This window comes from Protopterus annectens, chromosome 1.part2 (genome assembly GCF_019279795.1).
Source record: "Protopterus annectens isolate FY-2018-M chromosome 1.part2, PAN1.0, whole genome shotgun sequence".
Taxonomy (NCBI): Eukaryota; Metazoa; Chordata; order Ceratodontiformes; family Protopteridae; genus Protopterus; species Protopterus annectens.
The window spans coordinates 184,269,643-184,294,056 of record NC_056727.1 but is presented as its reverse complement, the minus strand read 5'-3'; the positions used below and the strand labels follow the sequence as shown (position 1 = coordinate 184,294,056).

At 43.1% G+C, this 24,414-nt stretch overlaps 1 protein-coding gene across 3 annotated transcripts in view; it reads right to left on the bottom strand.

The window, feature by feature from the left end:
* Positions 1-24,414, bottom strand: part of RPS6KC1 (ribosomal protein S6 kinase C1) — a 1,896,815-nt gene that overhangs the window by 1,217,793 nt on the left and 654,608 nt on the right. For all 3 annotated transcript variants that reach the window (XM_044055506.1, XM_044055508.1, XM_044055507.1), the window contains one exon: positions 19,795-19,888. In XM_044055506.1, coding sequence (XP_043911441.1) covers positions 19,795-19,888 — 94 coding nt within the window. The remainder of the gene's footprint in view (positions 1-19,794; positions 19,889-24,414) is intronic.

Sequence of the window (24,414 nt, the reverse complement as noted above, 5' to 3'; positions counted from 1 at the left end):
CCGGAGGTAATGAATCAGGAGCAGTGCAAGCATCATTAAATGCATCATCTACAACAGAAATAACTGGAGGTATAGCTAAAGGCCTATGTTGTGGCAAATGTAGAAAGGTTCTAAGCCTTTTTCTGGAGTCTGAGAAATCTTGGCCCTGCCACTGAAATTGTTCCCTCATAGCATGCAAGGTTTCCCCAAAGGAAAATTCCTCAGGTGGAGAGGCTGAAGGAATGGACTCTTCAGCATCAGAGTCTTCGTAAGGAGAATAAGGAGCCTCAGGAGGGTCTGTATGCTCTGAGTCATCAGAGGAATCATCTGAGGATACTGGCTCAGGGGGCTCTGCTCTAGGCCTCTTTTCTGGAGGTGGGAGAGAGGTCCTGTCTGGATGAGGCTGGGATCCACGAATTAAGAAAATTAGATCCTCAGCCAAAGAAAGCATGTGGGAGCTGGTGCTGGGCCTGTGTGAGGGGGGTTTGGCAGGCACCGATTTTGAAGCTTTGGCTGCTTTAGCCCTGGCAAAGGCCTTAATAGACATGGCTGCAGGAGGCCTAGCAGCTCCACGTGCAGGGGTTGAAATATCCAGGGGAATAGTGTCTGATAATTCCTGAGAAACCGCAACAGAAGGTTGGATTTCAGAAGCCGATTCTACCAGGTTAGAGGAAGCCTCGGTAGAAGGCATGGTTTCGGCTGAAGAAAGAACCGCTTGCTCGGTTTCGGCCGAAACCGAGACACTCGCGGCTTGCTTAATTGCGGTTTCGGCCGAAACCGCGGCCCGCGAGTGTCGGTCCTTTTCTTTGCGTTTTTTGGTAATTTGCGTTGTCGGAGGATCCGACGGCATAATATAGGCAAAATCAGAGCCGAAAATCTGCTCAGCAAACTCCGACCGACGTCTAAGCGTCCGTCGGTTAAAAGAAGCACAGGCTAGACAAGCTGCTACGTCGTGGTCTGGGCCTAAACAATGTATGCAGAAGGAGTGGAAATCTTTATGAGGTATTTGTTTCCCACAAGATAAACAGTTATTCACTTTCTCTGACATCGGCTGAGGCAAGAAAGAGTCCCCAATGGGGTACTTAGCTTTTTAGAAGTCTTCGAAGTAGTATTCGGTAGTAGTAATCTCTGGATCTGACCGACCGGCACTTGCGAACAGCTTCTGCTTTGGGCGCCACGCGGCAAGAAAGACTGAGGAAAATGGCGTCGGCTGATGCCTTTGTACCCGAAAAACTGCAGCGATGACGTCGGGTGAAGTGCGACACCAGCCGAAGCCGGACCCAGACTTTGGAATCCGGCCGACCGAAGGGCTGCCTGACGACAGGACAACCCATTTGTAAGGACTGCAGATGCATCCTTGAAGGACATCCTAAGATGACTTCCCTGTTTAGTCTAGCAGAGGCATATTGGCATCAAACAGGAATGGAAATTAAACCAGAAGTACATAAAAAATCAGGCAGCAACTGAATGTGCCAAAAAAAAAAAAAGAAAAGAATATAAGGTGAAGGATCAGATGAGAAGGCAAGAAATGTGAAAAATACATAAATATAGTTTCAAGTATAGAAAACTTCTGAAAGAACCTCATGTTGATCAGGATCAACTGCAGGAATGGTTAAGGAGAGACAAATTCAAACCAAAAGATGAAAGATTAATATTGGTTGGGAGGGTGGCCTAATGGTTAAGGTGTTTGCCTTACATTGAGTCTCATAAGGGATAATTGGCTAGGTTTAAAATGGCTCACCAAGGCAGTCAGCTTAGTACTAACCTATGAACCTATGGTGGCCCAAGATAGTGGGCTACATACACAATGGTTTACAAAGTCCATTAAACATGTGGGAGAAACAGACAAATGTAAATTTTGTGAAAACAGTTGCACACCTTGTTGCTGCTTGTGACATACTAATGGCAGAAGGACTGTATAATGAAAGGCATAATAATGTGGCAAAACTGTTGCATTCAAGATTGTTCAAATATTATGGTACTGAAGTGGCTGAAAAACACTGGAAACCTGAGCCACAAAGCATCACAGAAAATTGTGAATCTACATCACATGGGATCACCCATTTCCAAAAATTCAAAAGACAGATGTGAGAAAACCAGATACAGTGGTCCATGAAAAGAAAACAAAAGCAGCACTGATCATTGAAATTCCTACACCCACTGACTACAGTGTCTTGCATACAGAGAGACACAGTCATAAAATATCAGGATCTGCAGGCAGAAATGAGAGCAATGTGGAAGAAAGATACCCAGACAGTTCCAATACTAGTAGGAGCAACGAGTCTTATAAAAAAGAATCTACAGTTGTATTGGTAAGATATCTAAATACATGTAACTCCGTACGAATTGCAGAAGGAGTCACTAATGGGCATATTGTGGGTGCTGTGAAAAGCACTTCTGACTGACATAAGACTGAAACAATACTAATTTCATGAACTTTAATCGTACTTTGATTTAGGAATGGGGTCCATTCCCATCATGGTATTAGAAACCCAAAAGACTTTGAAACAGAACAAAAAATATTATACTCACAAAGTATTAGAAAGTATTCTAAGAACTTAACCAATAAAAGAATGGAGAAAGGAGATTCTGCCGGTAGGGATGACTGCAATTAGGAGAACAGGCAATTGGGGGGGGGGGGGGGGATTTCTTGGAGAAAACTGGCAAAAGAATCAAGGTATTTGGAGCAAATGATGGAAAAGTAACAGAATAACAGAATGAGAACAGGCCATGAAGACATCTGGACTGCAGGCAAGAGACTGCCTTCCGTATCAGGGACAGATATCAGACTAAAGGCAAAGAGAAAAAGCTAGGGGAATTCTAAGTGAAAGACCTGCTTTGGTAGAGTTTTTAGTCGAATTCAGAACAGAAGCTGGTGTTAAAAAGGAATAATTAGTACTGCATACAACATATTGCATGATAACTATAGGAATCAATCAGAGAAGGTTAGAAAAGTTTGGGAAGACTGACAGATAAGCAATTCACAAAGAAACAATAGGAGGACATATGTACATCTCCCAAATATGCAACAATGCTTAGAAGTTTTAGGATTTTTGCTTAGAAGTATGTGCATAGGTATTTTTATACCCCAAGAAGACGCCAGAGAATTTTTCTTCATTTAGATGGCAAATGTTGGAGGTGTGATGGGGAAGAAAGACGTAACTTGGAAAAATAAGTTATGCACTCCCCATAACGCCATCTCGCCTTCATTCTGTACTGCTTTGGTTCAGAACCGATCCTCGGTTCCGAGTTGGCCATTTACAAAAGCCCGAGGTCTTCAACTAGCTCATGGCTTACACCCTATCCCATGATGCCCTAGGGAATTCCCCAGATCTTGTTTGCTGGTATACTAATATATGCATATAAACATTTTTTCTACTTGACAAGCCAAGAAGAGGGTCAGAGAATATTAGACGCCAAATAAATCCTCTCAGTCCTCCAGCAGCAAAAGGTTGGGGGAAGGAGGGTGGGATGTAATAATGAAGGCGAGATGGACAACACACATGGAACGTTATGGTGAGTACATAACTTCTTTATGTGATGTTGTCCTATCTCGCCTTCATTCTGTATTGGTTGGGACAGCGTCCCTAGCACCATCTTTCTCGGGTGGCTCAAGGGAGAATATTCTTCAGAACAGTGGACCCAAAAGAGGCCCTTTCCCTGGAGGCCAAATCAACTTTGTAATTAGTAATACATGTATGAGGTCTTGCCCATGTAGCTGCAGCACAAATGGTATCAATTGGCAGTTTGGCCCGAAAGGCGGAAGAGGTAGAAATAACTCTGGTAGAATGACTGACCTCTTACTTTGTCAGGAAGTTGCTTGTTTTGGGATTTGTAGGTGAATGTGATGCAATCTGACAACCATCTGAAAAGAGTGGTCTTAGTAACTGGAGCACCTTTTTTGCAGTCTGAGAAGGACACAAATAATTGGTCAGACTTTCTAAAGTCTTTTGTTCTGTGCAAGTAGAAACTTAACTGCCTATGTACATCTGCTTGGTGTAACATATATTATGCCATACTGCCATACTTGGGGAAAAAAAACTGGCAAGTCTATGGATTGGTTTAAGTTTGATTCTGAACAAACTTTTGGTAGAAAGGACAGATTTGTACGAAGTGAGACTTTGCCCTTGTTGAACAGCATATATGGGGGGGTTAATAGGTAAAGCTCATAACTCTGAAACCCTCCTAGTTGAAGTGATAGCTATGAAGAAAATCATCTTCCAAGTTAAGAACTTCCAAGTCACAGGATGATGCACACTCAAAGGGGGTGAAGAATCATTCGGGATAATACAAAATTCAGGTTCCATGGGGTAGAGGTGCTTTAATGGGCAGTCTCAAAAGAATGGTACCACTCAAGAAGGCTTTACAAAGTCTGAGGGACATAACGTTCAGCCCCGCTTCTCCTAAATGGAAAGAAATTAAAGATTACTGCTAATTTAACTCGGATAGTAGCTGCAGCTGCCCCGTCATGAAATAGCTTCGCTAAGAACTCCAGTATAGAAGATATAGGTGCAGAGAAAGGGTCAATATGATTTTCCAAGGCCCAGGAGGAAAATCTTTTCCATTTGCTGACGTATAATTTTCTCTTAGAAGCTTTATGAGAAGAAATCAGGATTTGCTGAACTGAAGGTAAAAGGTCTGGTAGCCTGGCTATGTTTGAAATCAGAGCAGCCAGGCTGTCAACTTGAGGGTTTGAAGAGATGGATGGAGCCTTCCCAATGGATGGGTCAGGAGGTCCAAAACTGGGTCGAGAATCCAAGGCTCCTCCTGAAGATGAGGCAACAGGAAGGGGAACCAGATTTGATGAAGCCCATAAGGGGCAACAAGTATTAAGGTCCTTCCCAATAGGCTGGCTTTCTAAGAACTTTGGGTATCAATGGGATTGGAGGGAAGGCATATAGGAGACCCGAGGGTCAATCGTGTGCAAGTGCAGCCCTTGGGGGGATTAGGGCAAGGTAGCTGCTGAATTTGGTGTTCATGGACATGGTAAAAAGGTTGCAGCAAGGCTGGCCCCATTTTCGGAAAATCACTTCCGCTACATCTTGTTTTAGGGACGATTCGTGAGGCATCAGAACTGCCCTACTGAGTTTGTCTGCTATTGGGTTGGATTTTCTAGGGATGTGTGTTGTTACCAGAAAGCATTGGGAGGAGGTCACCTACTGTCATACTCTCAGGGCCTAGCCTCCTGGCAAAGGGGGTAAGATCTGGTTCCCCCTCATTTGTTTATATACTCACGACCGACATATTGTCCATTTTTACTGCAACAGTTCCTAGTGGAGGAGAATCTTGGATGCCTGCAACGCTAAAACACCACTCTTATCTCCAGGACATTGATATGCAAGTGGGCCTCGTGATCCTGCCAAGTGCCTTGGACCATCCTTCCCTGATAATGACCCCCCCACCCTATCTGGGAAGCATCTGTTGTCACTGTGGCTGTAGGCTGTGGAAGAACAAAGGGTCAGCCTAACATCACTTGAGTGGAGTGAAGCCAACAATGAAGGTCTTTCCTGCAAGATTCCATAATCATAATTTCGCGGGACATGGGTAGTTCCTGAATAGCAGCCACACTAACTGGATCACAGTTACTGCTGCTACCATGGTACCTAGAACTTTTAGAACTGATCTCGCTTGAATCTTCTGCTTAAAAAGAAGGCATAAGAATGAACGTCGAAGGATGTGAACTCTTTCTGGGGGAAGCTTTACCATCATTTTTGTGGTGTTTACATCTGCTCCAATAAAAACGATACGCTGAGATGGCAATAAGGCAGATTTTTTGTGGTTTATTGTGATCCTTAAATGGGAGCAGAGTTTTAGTGTGGTGTCTCTTGCTTTCAATAGTAGATGGTCAGTGGTGGCAGTTAGGAGCCAGTCATCTAGATACGGAAACACTCGGAATTCTAGACATCTCAGGTGAGCCATAACTACTGCCATATATTTGGTGATTACCTCTGGGGGCTGTAGTGAGACCAAAGGGCACAGCTTGAAACTGGTAGTGACTGGCTCCCAGCCGAAAGCACAAATGACTCCTGGATCATCTGTCCATGTTTATATGGTAGTATGCATCCTGGAGGTCTATAGAGCACATCCAGTCGTCTTTTTCCAGAAAAGGGAGAATTGACTGCAGTGTTACCATCTGGAACTTTGACTTTTTTACTGCTTTGTTCAGCTTGTTAAAATCCAAAATGGGTCTCCAGTCCCCTGTTTTCTTTGGAACTAAAAAGAACCTTGAGTAAGTTCTGGATCCTATATGGTTTGCGGGGACTATTTGGATGACTCTTTTTTTCTAGCAACCTCTGTATTTCTAGTGTTGCCTGTTTCCTGTGAATGGGTGGAACATCTGGAATGTTTCTGATGTGTGGGGCGGGAAAGGTAAAGGGTATGGAGTAACCTCTGGATATGATGCTTTGTATCCATTTGTCTTTTGTGATTTTTAGACAGGATTCTGGGTACAAAGATAAGTGATCCTCGACTGCCTCCAGAGATGGGCAGACAGGTCTCCTTTCAGAAGTGCTGAAAGGGCTTGCCAAGGAAGGATTCCCTGTCACCCTGGTTTTGCAGACCCCCTCTGCCACGTGGTCGGCATCTTCCATTACTGCTTCCATCTCTGCCCCTGGGGGAAGGATCACCACGTGTGTCTTGAAAAACTCTCTGGGATTTCCTTAACCACATTTTTCCTCCCTTTTGACCTTTTGGATAGGGTCTAGAAGGTAGGGAAAAACGAACTCCTACAGCAGAGAGAGTTTTTCCTTTCTGTTCACACCTGGTTAGTGTGTCTTTGACATTGGGCCTGAATAAGGATGAGCCATCGAAGGGGCATTAACAAAAGAAGACTTAAAAGGGGCAGCAAAGTTACACAAGTGCATCCAGGAATGCCTCCTTAGGGAAATTCCTGAACGCACTGCTTTAATCGCTCCAACAGCTGCACAGGAAAGGAGTCTCATGGAGGAGTTTACCACTGAATTCAAGGTGGAAATCTGATATCCCCATAGCTACTGAACCTTGGACAGTATCTCCTAGCTCCTTCAGGAGATCTCTCTGTAACCTGGTAAAATGTGTGAGATAAGTCAGGGACCTGAGTGTAAAGGTCACTGAAGAGAAAGTGCTCTTTCTGTATCTGTCCAACGTACGAGACTCTTTGTTTGGAGAATGGACAGAACAGGACGTCTCCGACAGTTCCTTTTTGGTTGTTGCCACCGCCACCACCATAGCATTGACCAGGACACCTTTCATAAGGAAAGATTTATCTTCAGGGCATACTATGAATTTAATTGGCCTCTGAGGGACAGGCTCCATTGAGTCTGGAGTCTCCCACATCTTTCGACAAACTGGGTCCATAAGTTCATCGAAAGGCAGACACACCCAAATGGTGGAGGGGTGAAACCCAAAGGCCTTCAGGTAGACCGACTCCTCAGAAGGGTTGATGGGCTTTCAGCCACATCTGCTTAAGTATCTCTAGGATGTCTGCGAATGAGACATCCTCAGAGGGTAACCGTGGGGACCCTTCTGACTCATCGAGGTCTGTGTCAGATGTGACGGACTCCTCTGGGGAGTCCAGATGCTTCCTCTTGCATAATCTCTTGCGAGAGACCTCTTCAGATGGGTAAATGGGGCGTCCTGAGGCCATGAGTCTCTGCCTCTGTGTGGATACGATTGTGCCGAGAAGGACACCGGTGCCTTTAGGGGAGGAATGACTCGATCTGACAGTGGAACTGCCCGCGGGGACAGAACTTTCCTCATCGCCTTGAAGGCCCCTGCTTATGATCCAAGGAAGCTCCAGGCTCCAAAGAAGTAAAAGGCATCCCCGGCACCAAAGGGTTTGGCTCCGAGGCAGATGTAGGAGCTGAGCTCACCAGTGCCGAAGCCCTGAGTGGCAAGTTCAGATCTGACAAACGTCTGATCTGACTGTCCTCCTCGGACCCGACCGGAGAACGTCCGCTCCTACACTCCTCAAGCTCAGATGGCATGGAGGAAGTCAATGCAGTAGTCGGGGCCAAAGATCCTGGGACAGGCCTCATCTCAGATGGTTCCACTACTATCAGCTCCATGCACTTCAGCTCTGAGGCCCCGAGTTGGGTCAGAGGAGGAACCAATGGTGAAAGGGCAGGTCTAGTAGATTCCAAAACCCTCTGGGTTGGCTCCAACAAAAATTTGGCTAGCGCCAGTATCCTCAAAAGTCTCTGCACCATGCGATCCACATCAATGTCTGAAAGGCTCCTGGAGGATCAAGAGGAGGGAGCAAAAAATGTTGAAGCTTGCAAGATTGGTGATCTTAATGTCGGAGAAACCGGCTCCAATTCTGGGGACCTGCGCCGAGCTTGAAACACCAACGGTTCCAATACAGAAGGAGTTGAGGTAGATGGTTTTTCGGGCCTGACAGATTTCGGGTCCAATGAGTAAATTTTTGTCAATTTCTTAGTCGGTTCAGAGTGATCCAAAGAAGTAGAAAAGTATCTTTTTCCAGATTTCTCAGATTTAGTAGAAAGTGAAAGGGTATGCTTTGCAGGACTCTGACATTCTCCTATGGCTTCTGAAAAGGAAGTCTTCAATAGCCCCTTAATTATTAGCTTGTTCTTCCTTTCAAGAATGACCCTGGAGCTAAATGAATGGAAACAGAATAAGACTCTTGTAAGTGTACTGCTCCAAGGCAGTACACACACACAGTATGACCATCAGCTATCGACACTTTCTGAGTGCACTTTAAACACTTCTTAAACCCCGAGGGTTTAGTATCTTTTTGTTTAGACATGTCAGTAGCAAATATAACTTACACTACAACTACTATGTAAATATTAAAAAACACTCTAAGGGAAAAGCCCTCTAATTCAAATGGGCTAAGCAGCCCTCTAACTGAAACGAGCTAGCTTGGTGGATAAGGAAAACACCAGAAAAAAACATACAACTTTTCTTCTTCTTTTTTTTTTTTAATAAGCTTGGCAAGCTTAACAGACAGAATATATAACACACACACTCTGAAAAAGAAGCCCTCTAACTAAAACGGGCTGAGCAGCTCTCTACCCTAAACGAGCTAGCTTAAACCCATTTACCTAAGTAAAGCATACAGAAATGGTAGAAAAAGCAGTTTACATAAAACAGGGCCAGAAAGAAAAACCCTTGAAGTTAAATATATATGTTTAACTATCAACACTCCAAATATTAACAACTCAAAAAACAATGAGCCTAAAGAAAAAACACAGTTATTCAAAACAAGAAGTTATGTACTCACCATAACGTTCGATGTATGTAGTCCATCTCGCCTCACATTCTTACCCGTGGGTTCGGAGACGAATGTCGGCTCCGACTCGGCCAAAACCTTTCTAGTTCGAAGTCTTTCTATTGGCTGGGCTAAGATGGTATCCCATGGTGCAGTGCTCTATATCCCCAGATCTAGTTTGCTGCGAACACCAGCACTCATTCTCCATGCATAACACCACCCAAGGAAAGGAAGAACAAACCAAGAATGAAGGGAGCTCTGACACCAGACCTAACCTCCAGATCCTCTAGGAAGGGGGAAGGAGGGGGGGTAAGTAAGAATGTGAGGCTAGATGGACCACATACATCGAACGTTATGGTGAGTACATAACTTCTTGATGTTATGTAGTCCAATCTCGCCTACATTCTTACCCGTGGGACAGCGTCCATAGCACCTAAATCCTGGGAGGCTCAGTGGAAAATACTCCTGAGTACTGTGGAACCAAAGAAAGACCTGCCCCTAGATATCACATCCAACTTGTAATGAGTAACAAAGGTGTGAGGAGATGCCCAAGTAGCTGCAGCACAAATATCATCCATAGACAATCTGGCCTGATAGGCTGTAGATGTAGATACAGACCGAGTAGAGTGAGCCTTCACCGGAAACGGTAAATCTTTACCCCCTGAGGAATAAACAAAGGAAATACAGCTGGAGATCCACCTGGACAGAGTGACTTTGGAAACAGGAGACCCCATTCTGTTTTCCGAAAATGAAACAAACAACTGATCAGATTTTCTGAGGTTTTTCGTTCTGTGCAGATAAAAACATAATTGTGTACATCCAATTGATAGAATTTGAATTATGCCTTGTTTGAGAACTGGGGAAAAAACACTGGCAATTCAATGGATTGATTAAGGTTACTGATTGATGCCACTTTGGGAAGAAAGGAAGGGTTTGGTCTAAGAGAAACCCTGTCCTTATGAAAAATCAAGTATGGAGGTTTGATTGATAGAGCTTGAATCTCTGAAATGCGTCTGTCTGACGTGATGGCTACTAAAAAGACGGTCTTCCAGGTCAAGAATTTTAAATCACAAGTAGCTGCAGGTTTAAAGGGGGATGAAGTAAGAGCCTGTAGAACAAAGTTTAAATCCCAAGGCATGACAGGTTCCAATACCGGAGGACGAAGTAACAGAGTGCCCTTCAGGAAAGCCTTACAGAGTCTATGAGCCATCAGACTAGGCTCATTTGCGACATGAAAGGTAGAAATCACTGCCAATTGGACTTTAATGGTGGCGGCCGCTGAGCCCTGGTGAAAAAGCATAGACAAGAACTCCAAAACAGATGAAATTGGAGCCATGTAAGGGCCAATCCTTTGGGTATGAGCCCAAATTAAAACTCTCTTCCATTTGCTGGAATAAATCTTCCTGGTCAAGGGCTTATGAGAGGAAGATAAAATATGAACTACCTCCAGCGAGAAATGATGAAACCTAACCAATGACGGAAGTGGAGTAGCCAGGCTATCAACTGGAGAGTCCGCAGAGAGGGGTGGAGCTGCCCTGACATGTGTGTCAGTAAGTCTGGTTGTGGGTCCAGAATCCAAGGAGTGTCCACGAGGTAGGGATGGAGAAAGGGGAACCAAATCTGACGAGGCCAGTGAGGGGCAATCAGAATCATTCTGCTTCCCAAGGATTGCGCTTTCTGAATAACCTTTGACAGCAAGGGGACCGGAGGGAAGGCATATAGTAGGCCGGAGGGTCAATCGTGGACTACAGCGTCCCTGGGTGACTCCCCCTGAGGGGGATCAACGTGAAGTAGCTGCTGCATTTGGCATTGAGGGGGCTGGCAAAAAGGTCGCAACAAGGCTGACCCCACCTGCGGAAGATCCGTTCTGCAACTTGACAGTTCAGGGACCACTTGTAAGGCATCAGAATAGCTCTGCTTTGCCTGTCTGCGATCACGTTGGACTTCACCGGAATGTGCCTTGCCACCTGAAAACGTTGGGAAAACACTGCCCAGCGCCACACTCGCATGGCCTCTCTGCACAGGGGATATGACTTGGTTCTTCCCTGCTTGTTCAGCTACCACACCAATGACATATTGTCCGAGTGGATTGCCATAGTCCCGAGAGGTAGTAAAAGCTCTGAAGTGCCTGCAACGCAAGTAGCACAGCTCTCATCTCCAGGACATTGATATGCAGATGCATCTTGTGCTCTTGCCACGTGCCTTGGACTGTCCTGCCTAGATAATGCCCCCCCCCCCAATCTGGGAGGCATCCGTGGTCACCATGGCAATCGGGGGTGCCGGAACGAAGGGCTTTCCTGTGTCCAGAATGTCGGTGAGAAGCCACCAACTGAGATCCTGTTTGCACCTGTCCGTAAGTAGAATAGGGTGAGAAAGTGGAAGACGTTGAAGAGACTACTGGGCAAAGAGAAGCCACTGAAGGAGTCTCATATGTAACCTTGCTAGAGGGACTAACATAATCATCGCAGCCATAGTCCCCAACAGTTGGAGAACCCATCTGGCCTTCACTCTTCTCAGAGGGAGCAGGGCGTGAACTTGTTGTTGTAGGGCTCTGATTCTTTCCTGTGGTAGAATCGCCCGCATGAGGACAGTGTCTAGTTCTGCACCTATAAAAGTGACACACTGTGAGGGCAACAAGGCAGATTTTTCCCAGTTCAATGTTATGCCCAACTGTTGACACAGATTTATAGTGGCGTCCCTGGTCTGAATTAGTAGATGCCTGGTGGTGGCAGTGAGGAGCCAGTCGTCCAGATATGGAAACCCTTGACGTCTCAAGTGAGCAGTCACCACTGCCATGCATTTGGTGAACACCCTGGGGGCTATGGTGAGACCAAAGGGCAGGGATCGAAACTGAAAATGACTGGCTCCCAGCCGGAAGCGTAGGTGACTCCTGGATGCCCTGTCCATTTTGATGTGGTAGTAAGCATCCTTGAGGTCGATGGAGCACATCCATACTTCTTTTCCCAACAATGGGAGAATAGACTGCAATGTGACCATTCGGAACTTGGACTTTTGTATATGGTTGTTCAATCGGCTGAGATCTAATATGGGTCTCAGGTCCCCTGTTCTTTTCGGCACCAAAAAGAATCTAGAGTTTTTCCCTCTTGCTTGCACCTGGTGAGGGTGTCTTTCACCTTGGTTCCGAACAAAGAGGAACCATCAAAGGGGGCATCAGTGAATGAAGACTTGAAGGCCTCCGCAAAATGACAAAGGCGCATCCAGGCCTGTCTCCTAAATGGCGACTCCTGAACTTGCTGCCCTACTCGCTCCCTTGGCTACATATGAAATCAGCCTCATGGAGGAGTTAACAATGGAATTGAGGGTAGACATCTGGACGTTAACCGCCTGGGTCACCACCTCAGAAACGTTACCAGTGAGAATATCTCCAAGCTCCTTGAGGAGATCTCTCTGGAGCCGTGTAAAGTGAGATAAATAATTCAGTGACCGTAAGGTAAAGGTCACTAAAGAGAGGGTACGCTTCCCATACAGGTCCATGGTCCTAGACTCCTTGTTAGGAGGATGGACGGCTAATTCCTTCTGAATGGCCACTGCCACCACCATGGCATCCACAGGGACTCCCTTGGACAGAAATTCCTTACCCCAGGGAGCAGACAGAAATTTATTGGGTCTCCTGGGGACTGGTTCCACAGAATCAGGGTTCTCCCACACCCTTCGACAAATCAAATCCAGGAGCTCGTCGAAAGGTGGAGACACCCACGAGGCGGAGGGCTGAGCACCGAAGGCCTTCAGAAAGACCGACTCCTCCTATGAGGGGGCTTTAGACGGCCAGTCACCTCTTTGTTTCAAGATCTCTAGGATGTCAGAGAAAGAAACATCCTCAGAGGATGACTTGGGGGACCCCTCCGAATCCTCGAGGTCGGTATCTGATGTGAGAGACTCATCCTGGGAGTCTATGTGCTTCCTCTTGCATGTTTTCTTTCTAGGGGGCTCCTCAGGCAAACACTCTGAGGGGCCCTCAGAAATTTGGGGACCACTCATGGGGGTACCCTGAGGCCTTGGGGCTACGCTGTCTAAAGATAGGTGGTGATCAGAGACCAGCACCGGAATAGTAGGGGACAGAATGACTGACCCACATGATGTCACAGACGATCTGGCCAGCGCACTCCGCACGGCCTCAAAGGCTGGTCCCCCTGAGTCTGAGAACGACCAGCCTCCGAAGCCATGACAGGAGTCGGACTTCCCCGCGCCGAAGCACCAAGAGGGAGACTAGGAACCAAGAGATGTCCCGAAGCCTCTCCCTCGGGTCCGACTGAAGAATCCTGAGTCCTGAATCCCGTGGACGGAGCCGATGGGGTAGGAGCTGACGTCGGCACCGATAAGCCAGGAGGGGCCATCGGAACCGACCTGGAGACATCACATGGAGCCGAGCACTCCGGCTCCGAAGGCTGGGATGCGCTCGGAGGAGGAAGTATCAAAGTAGGTTGCAGGATGGGCTCCGGAGCCGATTGAGACGGAGCCGAGAACAATTTTGCCAAGACCGGTGACTGAAGGAGTCTCTGCACCACTCTATCGACGTCCACATCCGATAATGTCCTGGAGGATTTGGAGGACAGGGAGGGTGATCGAGACCTCCTCTCTGGTGATACTTGCCCAATTCTAGGCGATCGGCTCCGAATAGGTTCCAAAATTATTGGAGCCGACGCCGGTTCCATCACCACTGACACTTCCTGCGGCCCTGAGGATGGTGGAGCTGAGGAAGTCGAAGCTGATTTAGCTATTTTCTCCGGTGGCTCCAAGGAGACTTAAGCAGCTGGAGACCTCTTTTTCGATTTAGTGGTTTTAGCTTTAGAGTTGGAAGCAGTTTCCAGACCCTCTTCGAAGGAGGGTTTCAGAAGTCCCTTCAAAATCAACTTATTCTTTCTCTCCTGAAGGACCCTAGGATTAAATGCATGACAGAAGCTGCATGACTCCTAGAGATGGATTGCTCCCAGACAATATACACAAACAGAATGTCCATCAGTAATGGACATTTTATAGCCACACTTTGAGCATTTCTTGAAGCCCGAGGGCTTGCGCTCCTTAGAATCTTTAGACATCGAACCAACTACCACCAATCCCCAAGACAAAAAATTACAGGTACGAGACCAACTGGAAAAACAGTCACAGACTTGCACCACATTTAAGGCGGGAAAAACTACCACTAACAAAAAACTCTAACGAACGATCCTCTGACACACACAAGAGTGGGGTAGGACTAAAAAACTCTAATTTAAACGGTTTTAGACCGGAAAGTTTGTAACACAGGGAAGCAAGGGGACAGACTAGGTCCTCTAACTGAAATGGGCCTAGCCCATTGGAACAGCTAGTGGGATACCACAGGAACAATCACAATCACACACACACAACTTTTCCACAAAATAATACCAAACGAACAATAGCTATTTAAATAGCTTTTTGTTTGCAATAAATTCTCTCAAGAAGAAGAAAAAGGGTACTTAGCCACAGCCAAGAGGCGAGACCACGTCTAAGCTACATGAGTGGCAAACGAGATCTGGGATATAGAGCAGTGCAGCATGGGATACCATCTTAGCCCAGCCAATAGAAAGATTTCGAGCTAGAAAAGTTTTGGCCGAGTCGGAGCCGAACCCACGGGTAAGAATGTAGACGAGATTGGACTACATAACATCAGTTATTCAAAGCACACAGAGAAAGGCCGGGATAGGGAAAGAATAAAATAGGCCTTGAGATTAATAACGAACACAGTAAACAGCAAGGTAATAAACACAGTCAAAAAAGTGTTACAGAGTGCAGTAATTAAACTAAGCTAAACTACTAACTATTTATATCTCAAAACAGGGAGGAGACTATTAAATTTAAAAGGAATTAAATGATTTCAGGAAAAATCACTTAGCTAGAGCCAGTGTGAAGCACCCAATCTGCTTAGCAGCAAATGAAATCTGGGGAATTCCCTTGCGCACCATGGGATAGGGTGTAAGCCATGAGCTAGTTGAAGGCCTCAAGATTTTGTAAACAAGGATCGGTTCCAAACCCAACCAATACAGAATGAAGGCAAGATAGGACAACATCGCATCATATGTTTTCAGAGTGTAATGAGTTGGCAGACTTTAAAATTTCCTCTACAGAGTACTCTGTCAGAAATATTGGGAGAGAAAATGGGTGTAACTACGGAAATTATTTTTTTGAGCTGGGATATAGGATCTGAATTGCCTAGACATATTAAAGCCTTTTTAAGATTAATTCTGGTGGCTGCCAAAAAAAAGCAATTACTAGAACATGAAAAACAAAGTCTAAACTAACTGTATTTGAAGTAGTGAACATCGTAACAGAGGTACAATAACTGGAAGTGTAATGTTTAGAAAAGGTTAGTAGCAAACTACATAAAAAAAAAGGAAATTGTGGGAACAATGCATGCAGAATAATGTTTTGGAGAAGAAGTGGAGTTTAAGGGAAGGCAGGAACTGGGTAATTTATGTAATGTTGGATTGATGATAATTGCATAAAAGCATGTATGTCATGTATAATGTTTGTAACTGTGAACATATTATCATGGTTTTCTTTTATATAAATAAATGCATGTCTGCCTATGTCTATCAACAGAAAGGAAGGCTGTTAAGACAAACAGCAGAGCAGCCATGTATCTGATAAACAATCCCAACTAATAGCTACAGAAATTTTACAAGCACATGCAAAAGTATTGCTGATAACAGGGTAGAGAAGGATTATCCTGCATCTAAATATAAAGACTGCACACTCATATAGAAAGAAAGCTGAAAAAGCACAACTATGTGGCTCCAGTGACCACAACTGACAATGAAGACTGGCAAATGAGATCTGAGAAGACCTAGGAAGATAGAGCATTTTGAGAGGGGAATTGGAGCTTCAGAGCTAAGAATTTGAATTACCAGCCTCTGATCTGTTTGGATCTGGTAACCCAAAGGCTGAGATAGATAGAAAAGCCAACACTGGATGCAATGTTTAAACTTTAGGTTTTTTTTATTTACGGGAATTCCTATGGAAGACTACTGACCTGAAGAGAGGACATCTCTGACTGGTCTAATGGTCTTTACCTCGGTTACCTCAAGAAGACTCTCACAGAGTGCCTCTCAGCCCTAGAGAAGATGGTTCTCCCATGTCAAGATCAGACAATGAACAGACAAAGAGGACATGGAAGACCTCCAGATCATTGGGGCTGAAAGGACTATACTAGAGGAAGCCAGTGGGGTAAGTGAATGGTCTGAAGAACAACAAATGGCCACTGCAGGTTCACCCACTCACAGGTGAGGTGTAAACTGAGTCTGCAATACTGGCAAGGACTCCTTTGCAAGTATTTTTTTTTATCTTGATAATAGTGCTGTAGCCAAGGAGGAGATGCCAAAAGCTGTAAGCTCTGCTGGAGCAAGTCAGTTAGTAAGTATGTCATCACTGAGTATTCATAAGCAGCACATTTACACTCATATTTCTTATCCCAGCCCCTTCACTAAGTAAATGCACAAGCAGTACACAAAATCTGTGTCATCCGTGTCAAAACTTCTTTCAAAGTTGTAAGTACAATGACAGAAAAAAAAAAAAAGAAAATGTCAGGTAAGTTGTCACAAAGCGAACATAAGCATTACATGAAAAAAAAAACGCATTCTTACCCATCCCTAAGTAAAACTTTCAGTCAAAAAATATAAAGTTTACATAAACAGTACATATATTTTTCGCCAAAAATAGCTCCCAATTAGCTATAAACACCAATGGGATGGCGAGGTGGTGCAACGGTAGCATTGTCACCTCACATCAGGAGGTTCTCTGGTTCAATTCTAGGCTGGGGTGCCTTCTGTGCAGAGTCCTGCATGTCCTCCCTTCGTTTATGTGGGTTTCTTCCAGGTGCTCCAGTTTCCTTCCATGTTACAAAGACATGTGTCTGGAGCGTTTCTTCCCAGGCCTAAGCTGAAAATTGGCTTTGTTCCAAGTTGGACTTTCCCGGTTAACAAACGTTAAATAAATAAATAAAAAATAGCTAAAAACAGAAGTCCCTAATAGAAAATTTCTGATGTTGTGAAAACATACCTGATTTCTTAAAGAGGAAATACCACTTTTAGTCTGATATATATATATATATATATATATATATACACGCACACACACATATATACATAGAGACAGAGACAGATATATGTGTGTGTGTGCCTAGGAAAACACATTTTGTATATGTATATATATATATATATATATATATATATATATATATATATATACACATATATATACACATATATACACATACATACATATACACACACACTTTTAATATATTGTACACACATACATACATACATATATCTACACATGCACGCACACACTATATATTATAATATATATATATTATATATATATATATATATATATATATATATATATATATATATATATATACACATACATATACACACATACATACACAGATTCAGAGAGAGAGTATTTACTAAAAGGGCAACAAATTATGTGTGGAAGGGTTCCCCAATGGGGACTTAATCTGCCAGAAATAAAGCTATTACTTAACTGTTGCTTGTGCATACCTCTCAACCTCTTAGAGCAAGAAATCTGGACAAAGCCATTAAAAATGGGGGGGGGGGGGGGATAAAGGCCCAAAAATAGGGACTCTTTAAATACTGCTCTTACAAACTTAAACAATTGACAGAATGACAGCTTGTGCATTAACATGGATTTTCTGAAAGGTGTGAAGTCTGAAACTCAAATGTATGTCATTATATTTTGACTTCAACCCTCAGTGATATGCTAATGACTTGCAAGAAACCCACAATTTTATGAGAAATGGACCAAAAATCTGAGGTAAAAATCTGGACATTCTGCGAAAATCTGTACAGTTGAGAGGTATGTGCTTGTATAAAGCCTCTGAGCTGTTTCTTCTCAAGTCGACAAAAAGTATTGGAGACATCTTCACTCCGCCTATCAATTTCCCTCCTTCAGGCTAGTCAGTCAGTAGTCAGAGTGAAGGTGTGGTAGGCAGCTACAGCTTTAGACAGGGAAACAACCCATACAGCCTAAAGATTTATGCAGCAGTGGGAATGATAAACATCAGCAACTTATAGTAAAGGAAAAGTAAATAAGCTGTAACTACATTATGTATTCCTTAGCCAGGATGTGATTTTTCTAATTAGAAACTTTCTAGAAAAACACCCTGCCTGGTGATATAGAAGGCTAGAGCTGTGACTATGGTGCAGGTGACCTGAATTTGAGCACTAACTTAGGTACCGGTAGGAGCAGACCTGGAAGAATGTGGATAAGTGGTCATTGCTGGCTTGCTCGTCCTAGGATAGGCAAGCAACTGTGACTCAACACAAGGGTGATATATAGCAGTAGCTCAAATTTGCCAAGCCCGAGCTGTCATGGCACATTCAAAGCAAGCAGCCTAGAGGAATTCCGCATGCAGAGGCATACTCTGCCTCAAAAGACAGTGATGACAAAACTCAGTGGAGCTGTTAAGGGCAGGCATTAGTGCTCCATTGGAAAGAGGGTAGGTCACCTCCAGGAACAGCAAGGTGACGTGCTCCCTGCAACCAGACTCTTGCTAGAAAAGGTAGGACTGACTAAAATTCTTGGGCAAAAACAAATGGGATGTAGGGCTCTTGCTTAACCTGGCAATGCCCAGTTCTTGGTCACCCCCTACAAATGTAGAAGTCAACTGCATACTGGTAGCAGAGCCATTTGACGAGGACCTAGGGAAGCAATAAAAAAAAAATTACATGGCCAAATAGAGTATTCTGTTGTACAAAGCAAGAAGACTGAGATGTTACAAAACAGCATGTCAAATTCAAATCTGCATGTATTATGCAGCAGACAATCCTGCTTTTATTAACATCTCATTGACTCCTTATAGTTTTGGAACCATTTAGCACACTCGTGTGGCTGCAAACTCAAACAGATTGTGAAGTCAGGGGCAATGAAATATGGTCTACATAGTACCACAAAAACTTTATACAACAAAGTAAATACAAGCTGGAAACACAAAAAAATTGAGTTTAGCAAAAAATTTCTGCATCCCTAGCAACAGGTTGCACAGTTTAGCACCTCTCCTTCAAAGCGCAAACATTTTTAAGCACATCACCTAATTTTCCAGTCAGTGTTATTGTTCACAGTCTAACTTTTCTACGTATGCTTCAAAATATGACCTGTCCGACTTCATCTAGAGAAACTGATGGGGCAAACAGCAAGTAAGAAGTTTGGATGCACAGGCTAGAAAGTAGGGATGTCCTCCACTTCCTGTTAGTATCATTCCCAATACTTCCACCACACGCCATAATTGTACCTTCTCAATTTGTTTATTTTCTTGCTAAAAGAAACAGTAGTCTTCACTATACTAACTGCTTAATGTTTTACCTTCAGACTACTCTTACTCTGACTTCTCAGATACAGCGGTTATTCTAAGTAATAGCATAAAATTGGGTCCAATTTTTCTTCACAGACTTTGCACTAATGGCATGATGTCAGACTGCTTACCTACAAAAACACAGGACAGTTTACAGTGCACACTCACTAAAGCATCTGAGGAAAAATACCTTTTTAAGTTTGAATAATATGCCTCAATGTAAATGCATCAAAAATAACAGTCAACATACCTTCAGTACTGCAGATGGACACGTTGTCAAGCTGAGAATCAGAAACAGGATCAGGAGGACCAATCAATTCAGACCCATCTTGCAGTTCTCCACCCTGCAACAAAACACAATTATTTTGAGAAATCAGCTAGACTATGGAACTGCCTCCCTCCCCAGCTCAGATCCACTAGTAATGTCTCCCTCTTCAAAAAATCTTTGAGACATTATCTCTCCTCCACATGGCTTTGCTCTTGTGCTAGCTCCTCACAACCCATAACCTGAACTCTTCTCTCTCCTGCCATTCCATTCCTTCAGTAGAAAGGTAGTGCTTGACTGTGCTAAAACAAAATACTGTGATACTTGTTGTTGTCGTATCCTACTTTGTTACTGCTTACTATTAAATGTGTGCATTTTTTTTTAATTATTGTTCTTAATGTTTTCTATTATATGTATGTATTATTCATTGTGGAGCTCTTCTCCCTGGGCCTCCACTGAAAAAGGGTACCTTTGACCCAGTGGACCTTCCCAGTAAACAAGTGCAAATAAATAAATAAATCAAATAAATATTTAGAGAAGGACAAAAAAGGAAGGGAAGCTAGTAACTCTTAAAAAGAGCACTACTCATGACACACCATTTTTACAGTTTGCCATGTGCAACACTTGTACCTATTTAAAGCTTGGATTGTAATCCAATGAGCTACTAACCAGTCTCTAGTAATATAACCATGTACACCAAAGAATGCTAACTCCCTATTCAAACCCCCTTCGCCACAAAATAATTACTTTAATTCCAAGTCTTACTCAAAAAGTGCCACTATAAACACACATTACTGTCTTAAAGGGTATTTTACAAGTAAATTATTTACACATAGTCCTTTTCTGATAAGTAATGTGAAATTGAAATGCAAGCATAATCTTAAAGATGACTAGGCCACACTCAAAGACATCATCTACATGGTACATCCAAGCAGCAACAGAAATTTTCTCACTCACAGCACAAAAAGACACAATCATTTTTCCATCTCCATATCATGAACCAAGATGTCTGGTTAGCTAAGTGTATGGATGACTGTAAACTGAATGTCATTCTCACATTCCCCTCTGACACCTAGACCATCCAGCATAAGCTTACACTTGTGAATAACTGGTATACAAGCAATAGGCTGAAATTAAATGTAAAAAAAATGCAATACAGTTATGAGTTATCCTCCCCAGCTTACAAGAAAGAAAACACCCATCTTCAAAATGGGAATGTAGTTAGATACTTTGGCGCATAGGTTCCTATCACCCCCTCCTTTGATCACAACATCGCTATAGTGGTTCTTAATTCCTTCTATTTAGTGCAGCTGGCCAAAAAAGGAATATCATCTACATTTTCTAAAGAAGTCATTGCACCCTTACATTCTGCACTGGTTATGTCACTCCCTTTGGGATGTACCTCACTAGACATACATAACTGAAAAGACCCCAGAGATCGCTAACAAAAAACATCACTGGCTGAAAAAACCTAAAAGCTACCAAAAAAGAGACATCATTGTCCCTTTATTTGATGTCCTACAAGACTCTAAAGGTGTGATCTATGCCTTGCCTTCTGTGCTAATAAGAACTCAGTAGTCTAGGATCTCCTGCTTATCCATATATCAAACAACCTCAATAATACTAGGTTCAAAGCTCTAAAACTATGCCAGCAAATAAATAAAACATGGTGGAGAAATACATTAGTTACACAATACCTTCCTACCTCTGGAATAGACTTCCACTGCAAATTAAGCAGTGTGATACATGATATCCCTTCAAAAGGAAACTAGTAGGCTAGATGGATAGTCAGAAATTCATCTCACCTTGACTGGCCTAGATCTCCTTGAAAAAGGAGGTAAGGTTTAAGGGTGGGTACTGGTAAAGTGTAAATGGCTACTAGGCTTAGTTGCCTTGTATTTCCTATGATCATATTCACAAACACAATTGTATGTCTGTTGAGATAAGCTCACTGCATCAGATTGTGAGGCACGATGTACTAAATTGCTCAGTTTATCATTCAATTCAAATGCACACTAAATGGCCAACACAATTCAAATGCACACTAAATGGCCAACACTATGGATCGGCACTTATAGAGTGAAAAATATAGAATGAATGGTATACGAATCAAACTGGTACTGTATGGTACTTAAAGAAGAGCATGTAATCAGGGATAGAAAAAACAATACTTGTTAAAGGCCTCATCTGTGGGCTGTGCAGGAATCTTCCAAGAAAATTTGTAAGAGTTTTTTTTACATCTTAGGGAACACACCGGAGTGCAAGTGGTGGGCCCACAGATAAATAACACTGGTGTCATTCAAGAAAGTTGCTATTCTATATGGTGCAAAAGTATGCAGTCTGTAGCCCCCATTACATAAAAACTACAAGCGGTAACCAGGAAGAGAGTTGTCACTCCACACAGTGCAAAGCCATGTAGACAAGTATTCTCCCAAACTTTTCCCAAAACATAAAGGGTGAAAATGGCATGTCAAGGAAAAGGTTTGCCCTACAACACGGTACACAGCAATACAGTTATGCACCCTACAGTGCTACTGAGTAAAGTGGCATCCAAGGAGGGGATTTGGAATCCCATCAATTACTCAACAGAGCAGATTGTGTGGTTATACTTGTATCAGAAGATATAGGTGACAAGTTGCACACTTGCCTGCCAGTTCACCCACAGGGTTATAGTTGTAAGCTTGTCTCCTGGAATGAATTTCCTATATTACCACTTGTCAGCTGTGACTGTGCATGACTAAAACAATATACAACACTCAAAGGATGTCCCTTAGGACAGGGGTCTGCACCTAGGGGGATTACCATGCTACTCATGAAAGCAAACATTTTGTTGTTGTTGTTTACTTAGCTCTGACTTTTGGTGAGGTTGACAAATTCAATACATCAGGCTCATCTGTCAACAACGGTTTCTTAAAATACGAGCAAAGTCATACTCATTACTTCACAAAAGATGTCTCTTCATTTCAGCCTTTGCTAGCCCCCCCCCCAAGTCTTTCACAGCATCAATTTATTCTCTAATGAATCCTGTTCTCTCGTTATGTGACCAAAGTATCTGGATTTTAGTTTTATTATCAAGCGTTCCAGGTTTATATCCTTAATTACTGATTGATCTAATATTCCTGTAGTCCACAAATTCTCAAAATGTTTTCTCTAGCACCACATATCAAAAGCATTGATTTGCTGCCTATTCGACTCTCACAGCCATATGGGAAAAACAAAATTTGAACATTAATACATTTTTTATTTTTATTTTTTACATATACTTATTTTATTTACATGTTTTATACTTCAACAAGATTACACTGCTACAAAACTTGCGTGCCATGGGTGCAGAGTACAGCAGCACTATGACATATTCACATGAATGCTGAACAATGTACTGTGAGGGCATGATGAGAGCATACAGCAGGACTATATACACAAAACCCATGTAAGGGTGGGCTACTCAGTGATCCATGCAGGGGTGGCTGAAAATAGTGTGAACTATGAATGTAATCATTACTTCACACAAAAAAGCAAAACAGTGCAGAGGGTACTGAACAAAGTTCATTACCTGTTTCTTCACACTACTATGTCTCAATTGCATCTTATTTGGGATTCATAATCTTTGAATGGCATAACAGTGTAAGTACTGCCATGTTACAGAACCATGTTGGACTGCAATATTTTCAGTTTAAAACATTTAGTACTCATGAGGACAGTGCTATTGTGCTACTACTGCAATGGCAAATATACACCCGGAATAAGGCACACAACTTTCATTTTCTACACCCACTACAGTTTTGTGCACGTGTTTGTGGAGCGTGTAATCACACAACTGGCTGCTGCAGTGGGCTACATTAATCTTTTGACATACTTCAACAGGGGAAAATGGTGTAATGATCTACTGGTTGTGTGTGTGTGTGTGTGTGTGTGTGTGTGTGTGTGTGTGCGTGTGCGTGTGTGTGCGTGTGTGTGCGTGTGTGTGTGTGCATACATATCTTGTGTACATGTACACATGCATTTGAGTTGGAGAACTGGCTGGAAGGAATCAATGGAAGTACTCAGTAACACCAAAGTAAACTTCCCTGTGAAAGCAGATGTCAGTAAATGAAGTGTAATTCAAGTTGGCTGTCTCAGATGCAACAGCAGCAGTAATATTCATGCTGTGTAGCACATATGCAAATGAGATGAGCACAGACTGCTTTCCTTGCATGTCATATTCTCTCTCCTGCACCCCAACAGCGTAGCTGTCTCTGAACTGTGTGCAGGGATTTTCCACTCATGTCTCTATACATCAGTCCTTGTGCACTACATACCACATCTATTCCGAATCATAGGATGACATACTGTATAAGTAATAAAACTTCCAAAGATGAGACCAGCAATAAAAAAAGCACTTTAATTTATAAATACCATTTAAGATGTCATTCATTCCTCTCTAGAGGGAACACCTAATGTAGGGCAGAAATGAAATAACTGCTTTTTATGTCCATTCTTCTTCCGTGATGGTGTCCAAATGACAAATGTTGTCATTCATAGTGCTTTCCATTCTCTTTAATCCAATGTTAAGAGTGTCCATATACAAAGAAAAAAATGCTATTCTGTTTGTTTTACTCCTAGAAC